Here is a 14,750-nt window from a genome sequence, read left to right as displayed (position 1 = left end):
GCTCTATAGGTTAAGGTTTATAGGCGCCAATTGGCCGTGGCACTCTGAAGGCCTTTAGATTGTCTATCTTTGTGTTTTTGTTGTTTCAGAGATTCAATCTTTCGGCAGCTCCTGTCAAATAGAAATAAATCTAATCTTTAAGTCTGTAACAGAAAAGGGACGATTAAAAACAGAGACACTGCTGTAAGTTTGTTTTCAGGGGTTTTAAAGTCGTCTGAAACTTTGAGGAACAAAAATGTAAATGACTCATTTTTAGAACAAATGCACGAGCCAAAATATCACACCTCTGAACACAGTTATATCTTTCCATCCAGCTCTTCGGATTCAGGCCTCGTTTCGTCCCTGGGCCTCGGCCAGTCAGGGTGGAGGGATGTGCAGCGACTCAGAGAGTGCAGGAGGGAGCAGCGAGTCCCGCTCCATGGACTCACCCACTGCAAGCCCAGGTAGGACCGCGCAGGCAGCCAGATTCATCTGATAAACTGTCTGGTTTTACTTTATATGTAACTAAGAGGAGAGTTATTTAACACCTGCAGTCATCACTGGAATGTTTTTGCTGTGACATTTGAGCTATCAGTGAACTTAAAACACCTCTACTTCCTGTCGAGCTTTTATGTTAACCACTCAGCCGTGAAACCAAATTGTTGCCTTCAGCTGTTACACAACACTGAGCGTTAAATATCAGGTGTATGAGTGTGATGTCACTGATAAAGAAACCACACACACAGGTGATGGACAGGAGGGGCATTCCTCAGCGCTGACGGTCTCCGAACATTTAATAACCCCTCTGAAGCTGATGTTCACAAAGCTTTGTTTGCATGTTCTCTTAGTAACCGCTGACAGTGATGCCTCTGTGTTCAACATTATGCAACAAGTTGGTCTGTTTGTCTACAATCCACAAAACACACAGATCAGTGGTTTGGTTACAGGTTAGGTTATATGTGTCCTGTGTGAAGTCTTTATACAGAATCGCTTACTAAACGAGATTTTAATCCAAACTGCATCAATTTATGCAAATTAGGACCTTTTGTTTCACAGCTTACACTTTTACACGTATCTATTCTTCATTTGAACAATCCTGTACGGTACGGTACGATGCGATATGATGCGATACAGTAGGACACGATAAACTTTATTGCAGTCTCCTCTGAAGTCGTCTCTGTATATTTACATAAAGCTTTGAACTTAACGGAGTGTGTTTTGCATTAGCAGTGCCCCCAGCAGCCTTTCAGGTAGTCACAACCTGAGGGGTGGTAGATGGACTGGCTGGTGTGTGAAAGAGTTAACCACACTGTCCTCCAGATCGCTCGGGTCCATCCGACTGCAGCGTGTTGAAAATGTCTCCTTCTACTCCGACTCTCCTGATCTTTGATTGTCATGTTATCATCGTTTATTACAGAATCAGCAACGATTAAACGTAAGCTGTTAGATCACGATACGATAAACTTTATCGTCCCTGTACGTAAACTTGTCCTGGACTCTGCCTCCACATTAACACTGATAAATAAAAAACACAGTCAGAATACGATATCCTCTCCAGGCACCCCCCCTCTAACCTCCAGGGTGTTAATGGTGGAGGAGTCTATCCCTGATGAGCCTCTTTATTGGGCTCATTAGAAGATCAACATATTTAAATGGACCTCATGGAAACACTGAGTGTCGGTGTGAATGAGCCATTACCTTCACCTGAATCTGATCATTAGCATAAAGAGGACCACACCTTTGGGTTTGGATCCTTAAATCCAGGAGGCCGTCTCAGTGCTGCTCATTCCATCACTGTGACGTAGAGAGATAAAGGACAGCTCTGACCTGATGTGAGTGTGGAGATGTGGACTTACTGGTGTGTCGTGCATTACTGTCCAGGAGACTTCAAGAGGAGATTACCCAGAACCCCCTCCACCGGCACCATGTCGTCTGCTGATGACCTGGATGACAGAGAGCCTCCATCGCCCTCTGATACAGGTGAGAACTTATTCCTCATGTTCTGTATATATTCTGTCTCTTTGCTACTTATTGTGTATTTGTTGTAGTATTTTAGGAAGGCGTAAAGAACATGTAATGAAGCTCTCTGTCCTTCCTTCCCTCCCCTCTGCAGGTTTAAGCGAGATGATAATCGAGACGGCCAGCTCCCCGGGTCCCTTCAGAAACACCCAGATGTCCAAGGCCGCTCAAACCCACAAGCTGAGGAAGCTTAGAGCTCCATCCAAGTGTCGAGAGTGTGACGGCCTGGTGGTGTTTCACGGAGCCGAGTGCGAGGAGGTAACCTTGGTTTCTTTTCTTTTCTCCTTTGCTTCAGAACTAGTGGAACAAAACGCACCATGATCCTTGATTTGGACGTTTAGTCAATGACGCGAGTCCAAAGCATTCAGGGGACTACAAGTTCAAGATGGACATTGCCAAAGTGTACAATGGCGTCTCTATCACTCCTGTTGAGCTGAAATCAAACATAAACAAAGCGAGGGACCACCTCTGCCCTCATCAAAACGTTTGAATAAAAGCTAAAATTTGGACACAAGATCTCCTCAGAGACCAAATCCAGCGACCGCTCTCAGCCGGGAACGGGCCGTGGAAACTGAAGACCTTTTGTCCGTCCTCCGTCACCCCTGTGCCCCCCACCGGTTTATTTTAGATCCAGTTTCTTTCCATATTTATAAGAAGCTGAAAACAAAAATCTGAAGTTTGTTTAAGTTTTCAGGGTTATGTAATGCTGACGGACACATGGACAAAACATGAGAACGCAGCTCCGCTGTGTATCGCAATCATTCTGTGGGTTTGGTTCAAGAGGTTACCACACATTAAGACTTTGTGGTTTTAAATCAAGGAGCTGTTCACAAACAAACTACTTTTCACTGCATGATTTGGTGCCAAAGCTGTAAAAAGCAGTTTGAATGAATGGTTTGCCTTTAGCAGGAGGAGCCCCTCAACAAACAGCCTCAATGAAAGGATTTCAATGGGATACACTGTCTCATAAGCTGCTTTTACAGAACACAAAGTGTGTTTGTGGAAGTTCTGAACAAAAGGAACCAGAATTAAACTTCATCCTCCTCCAGGTGTATTTCTGTTAACAGTTTCCTTTCTTGTCTTTTGTTTTCATCTCCGCCTCTCAGCTGTCTGTTAATAAGGTTAACCTCTGTCTCTCTCCTTACAGTGTTCCTTAGCGTGCCATAAGAAGTGTCTGGAGACTCTGGCCATCCAGTGCGGCCACAAGAAGCTCCAGGGGAGGCTTCACCTCTTCGGGATCGACTTCACTCAGGCGGCTAAGAACAGCCAGGACGGCATCCCCTTCATCATCCGGAAGTGTACATCAGAAATAGAGAACAGAGCGCTCAATATAAAGGTACTTCAGTCAAATATGAGGGATAAAATAATCACAGCTGTACTTTGTTGGAGCAAATTCAACACAAACTTTAAGGGTGGACTAAAGACAGACAACAAAATATCAGAAATCTGTAAAGTAACTTTCTGGCTTTGTCACACAATGTTTCTAACAAATTTCAATCATCATGATTGCTCAAAATGTGTAGCATTAGGAGCTACACTTGAACAGAATTCAAAATAGAAACAGATCTGGGCTCGATTGGGCGGGGCCTGCTTCAGTGTTATACTCATACGGTTCCTGTTATAACTGAAAAGAAAAAGTTCTGTTATAAAGATATAATTAATCCTCAGTTCATGTTAGTTTTGTGTCATTCTTTCACTTATTAAACATTCTTGAACTAACAGTTTGCATGCATATTAATGTGTTGATCTGCATGTTCATATTGTGCAGCTGTGATTTCCCAGTTTTCCATGGTGATCCTGAAATATGCATCTAGTTTTCCTGCGTTGAATGCATTTTGTTTTTGTGCTGTGAAGGGTATCTACCGCGTGAATGGTGCCAAGTCCCGGGTGGAGAAGTTGTGCCAGGCGTTTGAGAATGGAAAGCATCTGGTGGAGCTCTCAGAGCTGTATCCCCACGACATCAGCAACGTGCTCAAACTCTACCTGAGACAGGTAAACACCAGCTTATTCTAACAGAGGAATCTTGCCCTGTTTTTTTAAAAATATGTCGGGGAATAAATAACTAACATACAAAAAGTCTTGGAATTGCTCCTTTAGATTGCTTTGGTCGGCAGCAGTGAAACAGGCTGTAATGGCTGCAACATAATCCTTGATGGGTCAAAGGTCATCCACTAAAAGTTCTTGTTGTTTCCACTGACAGGCTCAGATTGTTATTCTAAGTGTGTGACAACATGACAGAAAGGATCCCTACAGAGATAGACCTTTTTGTTACAGAGGAAGATGATTGTTTTAACCACACACAGACGTTACATCGCTCTCTGCAAACACACCAGACTCCATTCATAAAAACACTGATTTAACCTCACAGGACACAGGAGCTGCTGCTCTACTGCTGCCTGTATCGATTAGTTTATTTGTGTTATTTTGTGACTTTGGGGTTTAAAACTGTCAGTTCAGATCCACCCCAATGTGACTTTAACACACAGTAACACATAAAAATACAAATCCAAAGAGGCGGCAGTGGACCAGCAACTCCCTTGTTTAGCAGAGTAAAATTACTGACTTTGTTAATAGAGTCTGGTGGCTTTGAAGAGAGCGATGTAACGTCTGTTTTTGGGTTCAAAAAAGCATTTTACTTTTTAACAGAAATGTCTTTATTTGTAGGAACTCTGTCTGTAATGTTGTCAGAACGAAATCTCACACTTTAAGTGGACATACCAGACTCCATTGATAAATACAATGATTTTAGTTTACAGAACACATGTATGTGTTACATGAACATTTTTTGGGATCTTTCATGTTTAACACAAACTATAGCAATCTACTGTCCAAAACTACTGTCTGTACATGTTTCATTTAGATCTTAAAATATAAAACTATAGGGCCCAGGTCTAAAGATGCCTGACGTACTCTTTTACATAATCAGTATAGAGTTATTATACATTTACTTACATCTGCAAAGAAGGTCATCTAAATAAGGAAGTTCGATAGTTAATCTCGTTGCTCTACAGAACAAAGCCACTGCAGTATTTATTTGTCTCTGTTTATTTTGGCACGTAGCCCCCCCACCTCTCGTCCCGTAATAGTTTATCTCTTTTCTAATTCTGTCCCACTTGTTTATTTACTCACATATTTCAGCTGCCTCTGTTTATTATTCACTTCCTTGTTTCATTTATTTGTCTGCTACTTTTTCCCCCCTCACTCTTTCCTCATTAGCTTCCAGAGCCGCTCATCCTCTTCCGCTACTACAACGACTTCATCGGTTTGGCCAAGGAGAGCCAGAGTATCATTGTGGAGGAGCTGGAGGCGCTGCGGCTCAGTCCCATCGCAGTGACCCCGGCCCAGGTCAGCGTGGATCTGAACCGGGTCCTCTTCAAGATCAAGGACCTGCTGAGGCAGCTGCCGCCGGCTCATTATAAGACACTGCAGTTCCTCATAGAGCATCTGCACAGGTACATGATGAGTTAAACACATTTATACTGAACATTTATACACTTTACAGAACAGTGCAATGCATGGTTTTATGTTAGCTGACGGCTAAAGTGAAGAGATAAGATCTTTATTTATTGATTAAGCCTTCTTCCCTGATATCGACAGGTTAGATCCATAGCTTTGCAGTCTAATTGACCGAAGCTGAATCCCATATTTTCCTTCAGCTGTTACTGTGAACCTCCAATAAACCAGCAGCAGGATGATCACAGCGTTTTTAAAAGCAGATAGCTAACAAGAGAGCTAGCAGGGCTTTTTGAAGGAGGAGGAGGAGCTAAAAATAATTTCTAAGAATGCTTTTATTTGGTCAAGATTTTTAAAAGATTGATAATCAATGACTCTTCGTCTCTGCAGGGTGACAGAGCAATCAGAGGAGAACAAAATGACAGCGAGCAACCTGGGGATCATCTTCGGCCCAACGCTGATCAAACCGAGGCAGACGGACGCTGAGGTCTCTCTCTCCTCTCTGGTGGATTACCCGTTTCAGGCCCTCATCATCGAGCTCCTGATCAGACACTACACGATGGTCTTCGACGCCCCCCTCAGCCCCCTGAGCCCCTCCTCACCCTCAGAGATCGACGCCACACCGCGCCCTGACACCCGCCTCACCCAGCAGGAGAAGGAGCAGCAGCTGAGCCGGCACTCCAAGTCGCTGGGAGACATTAAGGAGGTAATTATTTTTTAATGCTAATATGAGATAGTTTTTATTGTCCTGGCATGAAAGTGTAACATTAATATCATTTGAAGCACATTTTAAAGGAGATCCTTGTCTGTCTCACGTTTGCAGCAGAGCTCTAAGGTGTATAAGAGGCACTCCTCCATCATTCCTTCTTCACACTTGCTGGCTGAGGTTCAGGAGACGATGCCGAGCCTCGATGGGAGAGACTTTGAACCTGGTCAGTATTGTTACAAAGCTGGTAAACCAAAAGAAGGAATTAATACTCGATGTTTATAAATGTACAAGTTTTAAGAGCCAGGCGGTGTGATCGAACTATGATCGGCATGATTTTAAACATCGATCTAAAGTGCCGGTTTAAAGAGAGAGAATCCTGATAATGACAGAGGCCTGAGGAAACCAATCAGGTCATTTGTTAAACTTAAGAATATCGTTTATTAATTGATTTATTTAATGATGATTTAAGCCAGTAAAAAACATTGAATAAAGCAGTTGAAAGTTGAGTGTTTCATAGACGGTCTTTAGCTGACACAGGACGTCAGGAGAGGCTGCGAGCCGAGCTGCTGCTAACATCAGCTCTGTGCTTAGATCAGGATCCCTTCAGTGTTCATCGCTCATGAGGTTTCCAGCTGTAGACGTATTATGTGCAGAGGTCTCCTCAACTCCAAAACAAACAGACTCAGAACATCGAAAGCAAAATGCTGAAAACAGAAGTCTCATGTTAAGAAAGGGCTGCGAGCTGAGCTGCGTGTTTGGTTTCTTATTCTGTGGCTGCCCGTCAATCACAATGTTTCTACTCACAGCCAAATTATCTACAGAGGTCCGCTCCTTCACACAACAAACTGACATGCTCATTACATCAGGTTAAACACTGCATAAATCTGTTTCTCTGACGCTCTTCTGCGGCACTTTTACAGCTGTAAGCTGAGCTTTTGCTAACAATAGCTCATTAGCTAAATTAAACCTTGATCTGCTTCAATGATCAAACTTATCACAAAGAGTTTAAAAGTTTCAGTGATGTGATGAGCACCATGAGAAGGAAGTTGGTCGGAAATGTATAAAAGTCTGATGTTCAAGCTAAAAGCTGCAGACTGACAGGCCGTATGATCGATCAGTGCTGGGTAAAAGATATCTGAGGTTGTCGTTGTTATATTGGCTCCACTGCTGCCTATCATTCTGCCTGATATAACCATGTCTAACCTGCTGTTCTTCTCTGTATTTAAAGCAGATGAAGTGGATTCAGGGACCTTCAATGGAGTTTTGTCCTCAGGCGTCCCCGAGGTCGAGAAACCCGGTGAAGTGAGCGTCCGTCGTTATCAGCACAACATCGTCACCAGGGTCCAGCTTCGACACCCTCGCACAAAGCTCTCCTCACGGCCGGCGAGCTTGCCGGCCGAACAGATTCTCAATAGAGGGCGAGTGGACGAGAACAACACCTGGAACAGCACCGAACAAGAGGACAGGAGGCAAGCCAGCTGCGACCAGTCCATCGAAGAGGTGGACGAAACTGAGAATACAAAATCCCGAGCGGGCACACATTACCGGAGTACGTTTATTGACACGCAGACGTTGCGCAGAACTTGGGACAAACAGTACAAGCACGAAGCTGCGTCGAGGAACGTAAGAATTGTGACTGGTTCACCTGCAGAGAGTGCAGCAACGGAGGCCAGCAGCTTATCAGCTTCTGTCCCGTTGTCCTCATCACCCTTCTCTCTTGCAATGACCGGGAGCGCAGTCAGCAACATCTACCCCAACAGGCCTTTCACCGTCGCTGTACGACCCAACAGGACTTTAAGACGGGAGGACAATGTGACCAAGTACAACCCGGTCGTTACAGCTTTCAGGGCTCCCAGAACTCTCCAGCCTCCCCCAGGGACCTTCTACAAGCCCCCGCCAGGGAGCAAAGCTAAAGCGCTGCAGAACTTTGCATTAGCTAACAGTGCCGAGGAGGAGGAGGAGGAGGAGGAAGAGGAGGAAGAAGATGAGGAGGAGGAGGAGGAGGATGATGATGATGAGGAGGAGTTGGGGCTTGAGATTGAGGTGTCTGTAGATGAGCCTCTCGAGGATGAGGCCGAGCAGGCGGCCATGTCTCAGTCTCCCAGCTCCAGTCCGGAGGAACTGGGCCAAAACCAGAACAAACCAGTGTACCAGAGACTGAGGCCCAGACGGCTCCAGGAGGTGGAACACAGAGAGGCTCATTTTGTGTGATCATCTGAGAGATCTAAAAGACGATGATCAAACGTGTGCAAAGAAGAAGAAACATCTGCGTGGACTCTGCAGAGACGATATCCGGATGTTCTGATTGTGGACACTGTGGACGATGAAATGTACATTTTGGTCCTCGAAAAGAAACGAGATGCACTTAAAACGCTGTATATTTTTAACAACATGATTCACCAATATTTCATGTATCAATCACCTGCTCAGTTCACTCTGACGCCTGGTCAGAATATTTATAATTCTTTTTTAAAACTGTGCAATTACATTTTTATTTGAACATTTGTACAGAGTTGTCACAGGCTCATTATCTATGTTTGTTTATAAACCAAAAAAAACTATGTTTGAATTGTTACAGACGTGCACGTAGCCACAACACTGAGAACAAGTCTGGTGCACTAACCCGACCTGAACACTGTCACACAAACCTTTCTGAGTCTGAACTGTTACATGTAGGCTAATTAATCATTTTGTTAATACTTGTGTATAAAGCAATATAATGACCCTTGTTACAAGCTGAACTGGGTATCTGTATTGACATTTGTTATCAAGCAGCAGTTGCAAAGGGTAAACTGTGCATCCACTTGTTTTTATACTGTTGAACTCTTGTCGACTCACTGAAAGCTTTTAGATGCCACTGGATTGTAAAACGGCTTTATCTTTCTTACTTTAAGATTTACATTTCCTTATAGCCAAAGCTGTCTTTTTTAAACTCAAGCAGTTTTACCAATAACCTAAACCTTACAGGTTCTATGTAAGTAATTGGAAGTGCATCATGTATTTAAATGAGATCTGTTTTTTCATAGTAATGTACAAGGTTGACAGAATGTTGAAAAGTTCAATGTAAAAAACAGGTACATGAGAACAAACACCCTTTTGTAACTTATTAAAATATATCTGACAACTTCCACGATGGTCTGTTCTTTCTATGACTCCAGCATTTTTAAATCCTTTATTTTTTATATACTAACTTTATGTACTAACTTCGACTTGCTCCAAGAGATTGCTTCAGACTGCAGCTTCAAAACCGCCTGTTATGGCTGCACTTATCAAAGTATGTCCACTAAAAGTTGTTGTTGTTTCCACTGACAGGCTCAGATTGTTATTCTAAGTGTGTGACAACATGACAGAAAGGATCCCTACAGAGATAGACCTTTTTGTTACAGAGGAAGATGATTGTTTTAACCACACACAGACGTTACATCGCTCTCTGCACACACACCAGACTCCATTCATAAAAACACTGATTTTACTTCACAGAACACAGGATTTGTTAATCTACTGCTGCCTCGACCTGTGAGCTTGTTGGAGATGTTGTGAGGCTTTGGTGTTTTAAAATGTTATTAGCTGATCAAAACAAAACTTTTGTAACACGAAAACAGAGGGAAACCTACAGAAGTACACCAGCAACTCCCATATTCTGTGAGGTAAAATTACTGTTTTTGTAAATGGAGTCTGGTGGCTTTAAAGATCCTTTTTTTAAAACCAGAAATGTCTGTTACAACGCTCTCTTCCAAGCCACCAGACTCCACTGACAAAAGTGGTAATTTAACCTTACAGGGCGCAGTAGTTGCTGGTCAACTGATGCCTTGATCAGTCAGTTTGTGTGTGTTACTGTGCTTTACACAAATACTGTGTGAGCCAGAAAGAACATCTAAAACACTAGAATCACACAACAACACAAACAAACAAACTGATCAAGGCATCAATTGACCAGCAGCTTTAGTTTTCTGTGAGGTAAAATTACTGGTTTTATCAATGGAGTCTGGTGTGTTTGCAGAGAGCGATGAAACGTCTTTGTGGTTAAAACAATCATCTTCCTCTGTAACAAAAAGGTCTATCTCTGTAGGGATCCTTTCTGTCATGTTGTCACACACTTAGAAGAACAATCTGAGCCTGTCAGTGGAAACAACAAGAACTTTTAGTGGACGCACTTTAATCGAGTGGATTTTTCCCCAGGGATTACCTTGCAGCCGTAACAGCCCAATTCGTGGCTGCCAGCTGAAGCTATCTACTGGAGCAATTCCAAAACAGTTTACTTTTTATTCGCTAACATCCTAAATTATATTAAAAAAAATTGACTGAAAAGTTATCGAGAATAATTATTCCAATGAAGACAATTTCTGCAATGTTAGCAAAAAAAGCTTTGTCCATGTTGTGCAGTAAATGGATCTATTACCGAACAGCATGATACACCGTGACAATTTATGTAACTAGAATCTGCACATTTGTTCTTTACCAGTGGTAGATTATAACAGAGTTAGGATTATGTGGTGTAACCCAGGCCGGGGGGTTAGGTCATGTATAGCTCTACAAATGGATCAGAGTGCTGGCAGTCTCCCACAAGTGAGAAAGGAGATTAAAGCAATCTGCTTAACTATTCACAAGGTCTGGATCCGAGCTGTGTTTGCGACAACAAGGGTGTCGGGGGAATATGTGGTGTTATGCTTCATTTACTGGACATCAATCTGCACTGCAAGTGTTCCTCTGAGGTAAGGGACGTGTCGCTGTACGATAGACATGCACTGAAATCTAGTCCAAGTATCTGTAATTAATGTGGTAGCTATAAAGCAGCACAATAGTTGTAACTGACCTGTATCACAGTATATTTTGTTACGTATGAACTGGGACTGAGTGATACTTTTTGTTTTAGCTTGTGACGTTAACAACGATAGAACTGAGAGGAAGTTTAGACCGTAGGAAAGTCTGTAATTATGCTGACTGTGTGAAGTGTCCTGAGCCCAGTAAGCTCGTTACAGGGCTAATGCTAGCATTCACATACTTGCTTAATGAATGAATGGACACCTCTTATTGAAGACTTAACCTACAAGCTGTAGCTGTCTAGGTACGAAGTATCTCACGTCTTAAATGTATTGTTGTAAAAAATGATGTAGCGTGATTTATCTCATGAAAGCTTTGTGGACTGTTTGGGCGCAGGTCTGTCGGCTGGTGCCAGCCCCTGCGGGGGCGAAAAGGAGGAGTCATGGGGGCAGGAAGGCAGGTCAAACTCCTGTTGTGGAAGAACTGGACCGTCCGAAGGAGGCAGAGGGTAAAATCCTCTCATCCAAACATAGCACACTACACTCATCCCTGTGAGGGTTACCGTTAGCTACAGTGCTGTTACTGTTTAGCGCCATTCTTTGCAGGCGATACTGACTTGTTTACTGTCATCAATTGTAATATGTTCATGTTGTTAAGCTCTATAATAAAAAAGACAAATTCTAAGACACTTAATGATGTAGTTAACTATCATCTTTTAATGCCTTATTGGGGCTCAAATTGGAAACTGACAAGTTTGATGTTTTATTGTTTTTGGCTTACTGTAAATTCCAAAAAGGCTTACGTATATGCATTGACTGGATGTCAACTTTTTTGCATCTTTGAAATTAACCAAAAATTTGTGAATGATTCACTCATTGCAACAACAGTTAGAACTTAAAGGGTGCTGAGTGCAGATGTCCATAAATAGTTTAGTCCTCCTACTCTCAGCGGTGTTTTTATTAAGTACTTATAAATTTGAAATAATTCACATGCTTCACACACATTTGTGAAAAGCAGAAAACAGTGATTATTATGTAAAAAGGTACAAATATCAAATGACATAACATCAGTAAATGGTTGTTACATTAATGGCTATTTTTTTTATTAGGATCTGGAACTGGTAAAAAACCTTGTCTGTGACTCATCCAGTCCAGAGTTTAGTGGGCTCTTTCTTGGTCCATGATTCACCCGAACACCAAGCTTTATGAAAATTCTTGGCGAACATGCTGGGATATGTATGTTGTGTCTACAAAGTTTTTGTTGTGACCTCGAACCAGGTGCGTTTCTTCACGGAGATCATGTGGCCTGTGATGCTCTTCATGGGACTAGTGTGGCTGAGAAGAGTGAATCCACTCTACCGTCAACATGAATGTAAGGAAGCTTACCATATAAGAACATTTATATCCACAGACAGAGAAATATCCTGTGTGGTCCTTGCTCATAAATATTCCTCTACCTCAGGCCACTTCCCCAACAAGGCCATGCCCTCTGCGGGGATCCTTCCATGGATCCAGGGCATCTTCTGTAACGCCAACAACCCCTGTTTTCAGTACCCCACCCGTGGTGAATCACCTGGCCTGGTGTCCAACTACAACAACTCCATGTAAGCATCACTTGATGAGCTGGCAGAGGGAGGTCATTGTTATCCAAAGATGAAACATTTGATCTGAGATGAAAGAGCAGAACATTATGTAATCGAGTCAGAGAGAACATATTATTTTAACATATTTAATATGTATTTGCTGGTGATATGTGTGATTTCTTTTACTCCCTCAGACTGGCTCAGTTCTACTCGGATGCTCAGGAGCTTCTGTTTAGCGACCCACACTTTCTGCAGCTGGGTCACCACTGGAATGAAATAAACACCATCAGTAACTACATGGACTCACTGCGCACACATCCGGAACGTTTCTATGGTCAGTGCTCCACTTGTTCATCAACACACTGATCAAACATCATTTTCTCTAGAGGCAGAGCCGAGGTCAGTCAGGTCAGCGGTTAGTTGGAACAGAGGTCAGTGGTTTAGATACACTTTTTCCTCAGTCGACCTGCTTACCTGTGGGGTTCCTCAGGGCTCTTTTTTGGAGCCTCTTCTCTTCTCTCTATAAATGCTCCCACTTGGTCCCCTCATTAGCAAGCACAGCTCCTCATTCATTTGTTTTGCAGATGATACCCAGCTACATCACTACATATAACCACTCCATCTAAAGACCAGCTGTTTGATTGCTTCCAGGATATCAAAGACTGGATATTGCTAGACTTTCTGAAGCTAAATGAGGGCTCTGTTTGGGCCCCTAAACCCACCGACCTTCAGCTCTCCCACATTCATCCAACCACATGCATAAACACCTTGGGATGATTTGTGATTTTACATTTAAGATTGATTAACAGATCAATTCTGTGATGAGAGTCTGTGAGCCTCAGCTTAAGTCAAACATTGCTTATCGTTCCGAGACCCTGACAAAGTGATTTGTGCTTTTATCACGGATCAAATGACCACTGTAACTTTTAACTCCCTTTTTGCAGAGTCAGTCAGTCCTTCCCTCTTAGTTTCCTCCACCCTACCACAACCACTCAGGTCCTCTTAAGTTGCTTTCCCTCTGGTCAAAAAACCCACTAACACCAACTAACATCCGGCTTTTTTGCTGAGTGGGAAAGCCTACAATTGGCATTCAGACCTGGGTCAAATGATGCTGCAGTAGACCCGGGTAATTATCACCTCGGCTCCGATCGGCACTGATGGGAACACAAAACCTGTGTAGACACGTTAATCTCCGCCCCCTTTCCGGTGCGATGTTACACTCCGTCTGTAACTTCTGCGACTCCTCGTCATCTCATCTACAAATAAACAGTAATAGATACAATAAAGACCTAACCACCGTAACATCTTCACTGGTTACTAACCCTGTCTCCGGCGCGTTTGTGACATCAGACGGTGACGCAGCAGAAAAGAGACCGACAGGAGGATACTTCACTGGTAATGGGAAAAGACACAATCAGCATCTATAAGCCGGTGAAATTGTGTTGATCTCGCGTTCTCAATTTTTGTGCTCTAGAGTGCCTCCCACTGGCAATAGTTGATAATAATGAAAACACTCTTCCCAATTTAAGCAGACATCTCCGGCTGGCTCCCTTTGTCATGGTTCTTACTCTTGATTTTCCTCGCTTTTGTTTGTAAACTGTTTGCTTCATCTGAGCGTCGAGTTTGTTTCTTCTTCTTTGGATTTTCACTTCTTGTTGAAGTTGTATCTGTAGTCATCCATCTTTTCTTTGTTTGTTCAGCCATAGTAGATTACTGTTTACTCGCAACACTTGCAGAGAGCGGAAAAGCAGACGCTTAGCTCCGCCTACCCTCTCTGGCAGACCAACCACTGCTGGCTGATGGAAAACGCGTCACTAACTGGGCGCCGCCACAGACACCCAGCCCATAATAATACTATATACTGCAGATGCAAAGGCTTTCATCAGTGGGCCATAGGCTCAGTCATTGTGTTACCTCATTCAGAGAGAGACAGAGACTTAACATTTATTTACTTGAAAAAGTTTGAGATTGTTACTTGACATTATTTGTCTTATTTCCATCCTGATGTTTGTCTGGTACCAGCGTTGGCTGTATTGACTCTGTACATTGTTTTCTTTGCCTGTGTCTGTAACACACTTCAGTCAGCTCAATAATCTGTGTTAGTTTTAAGTTTATACCTGGTTAGTTCACTGACAGTGTTTAGCACCTTCATTCATTCTCAGTGTTTTGGAGGAACATAAAAATGTTTTCTTGCACCAAACATTTCAAAAACTTGGAATCTGTGAGTTCAGTCAAAAACCACGTCAG

At 42.9% G+C, this 14,750-nt stretch overlaps 2 protein-coding genes across 4 annotated transcripts in view; both read left to right on the top strand.

Annotated features, from left to right (window-relative positions):
- Positions 1-9,288, top strand: part of arhgap29a (Rho GTPase activating protein 29a) — a 39,844-nt gene extending 30,556 nt beyond the window's left edge. For 2 of the 3 annotated variants that reach the window (XM_069667216.1, XM_069667218.1), the window contains 9 exons: positions 315-443; positions 1,861-1,959; positions 2,093-2,256; positions 3,146-3,334; positions 3,853-3,990; positions 5,215-5,450; positions 5,842-6,157; positions 6,275-6,383; positions 7,389-9,288. In XM_069667216.1, the coding sequence (XP_069523317.1) occupies positions 315-443; positions 1,861-1,959; positions 2,093-2,256; positions 3,146-3,334; positions 3,853-3,990; positions 5,215-5,450; positions 5,842-6,157; positions 6,275-6,383; positions 7,389-8,371 (2,363 nt within the window). In that variant the 3' untranslated portion in view covers positions 8,372-9,288. The remainder of the gene's footprint in view (positions 1-314; positions 444-1,860; positions 1,960-2,092; positions 2,257-3,145; positions 3,335-3,852; positions 3,991-5,214; positions 5,451-5,841; positions 6,158-6,274; positions 6,384-7,388) is intronic. The other variant, XM_069667217.1, reaches the window with a different exon arrangement.
- A 2,075-nt stretch (positions 9,289-11,363) lies between these two features.
- abca4a (ATP-binding cassette, sub-family A (ABC1), member 4a) overlaps positions 11,364-14,750 on the top strand; it is a 38,104-nt gene continuing 34,717 nt past the window's right edge. The window contains exons 1-4 of the mRNA XM_069667215.1: positions 11,364-11,429; positions 12,199-12,292; positions 12,383-12,524; positions 12,698-12,837. Coding sequence (XP_069523316.1) covers positions 11,364-11,429; positions 12,199-12,292; positions 12,383-12,524; positions 12,698-12,837 — 442 coding nt within the window. The remainder of the gene's footprint in view (positions 11,430-12,198; positions 12,293-12,382; positions 12,525-12,697; positions 12,838-14,750) is intronic.

Source organism: Semicossyphus pulcher, unplaced genomic scaffold, assembly GCF_022749685.1.
Source record: "Semicossyphus pulcher isolate SPU_LCO1_2020_fin unplaced genomic scaffold, fSemPul1.0.p SCAF_18, whole genome shotgun sequence".
In the NCBI taxonomy this organism is placed as follows: domain Eukaryota; kingdom Metazoa; phylum Chordata; class Actinopteri; order Labriformes; family Labridae; genus Semicossyphus; species Semicossyphus pulcher.
The sequence above is the reverse complement of the archived record's forward strand: the minus strand, read 5'-3'. Positions and strand labels throughout refer to the sequence as shown.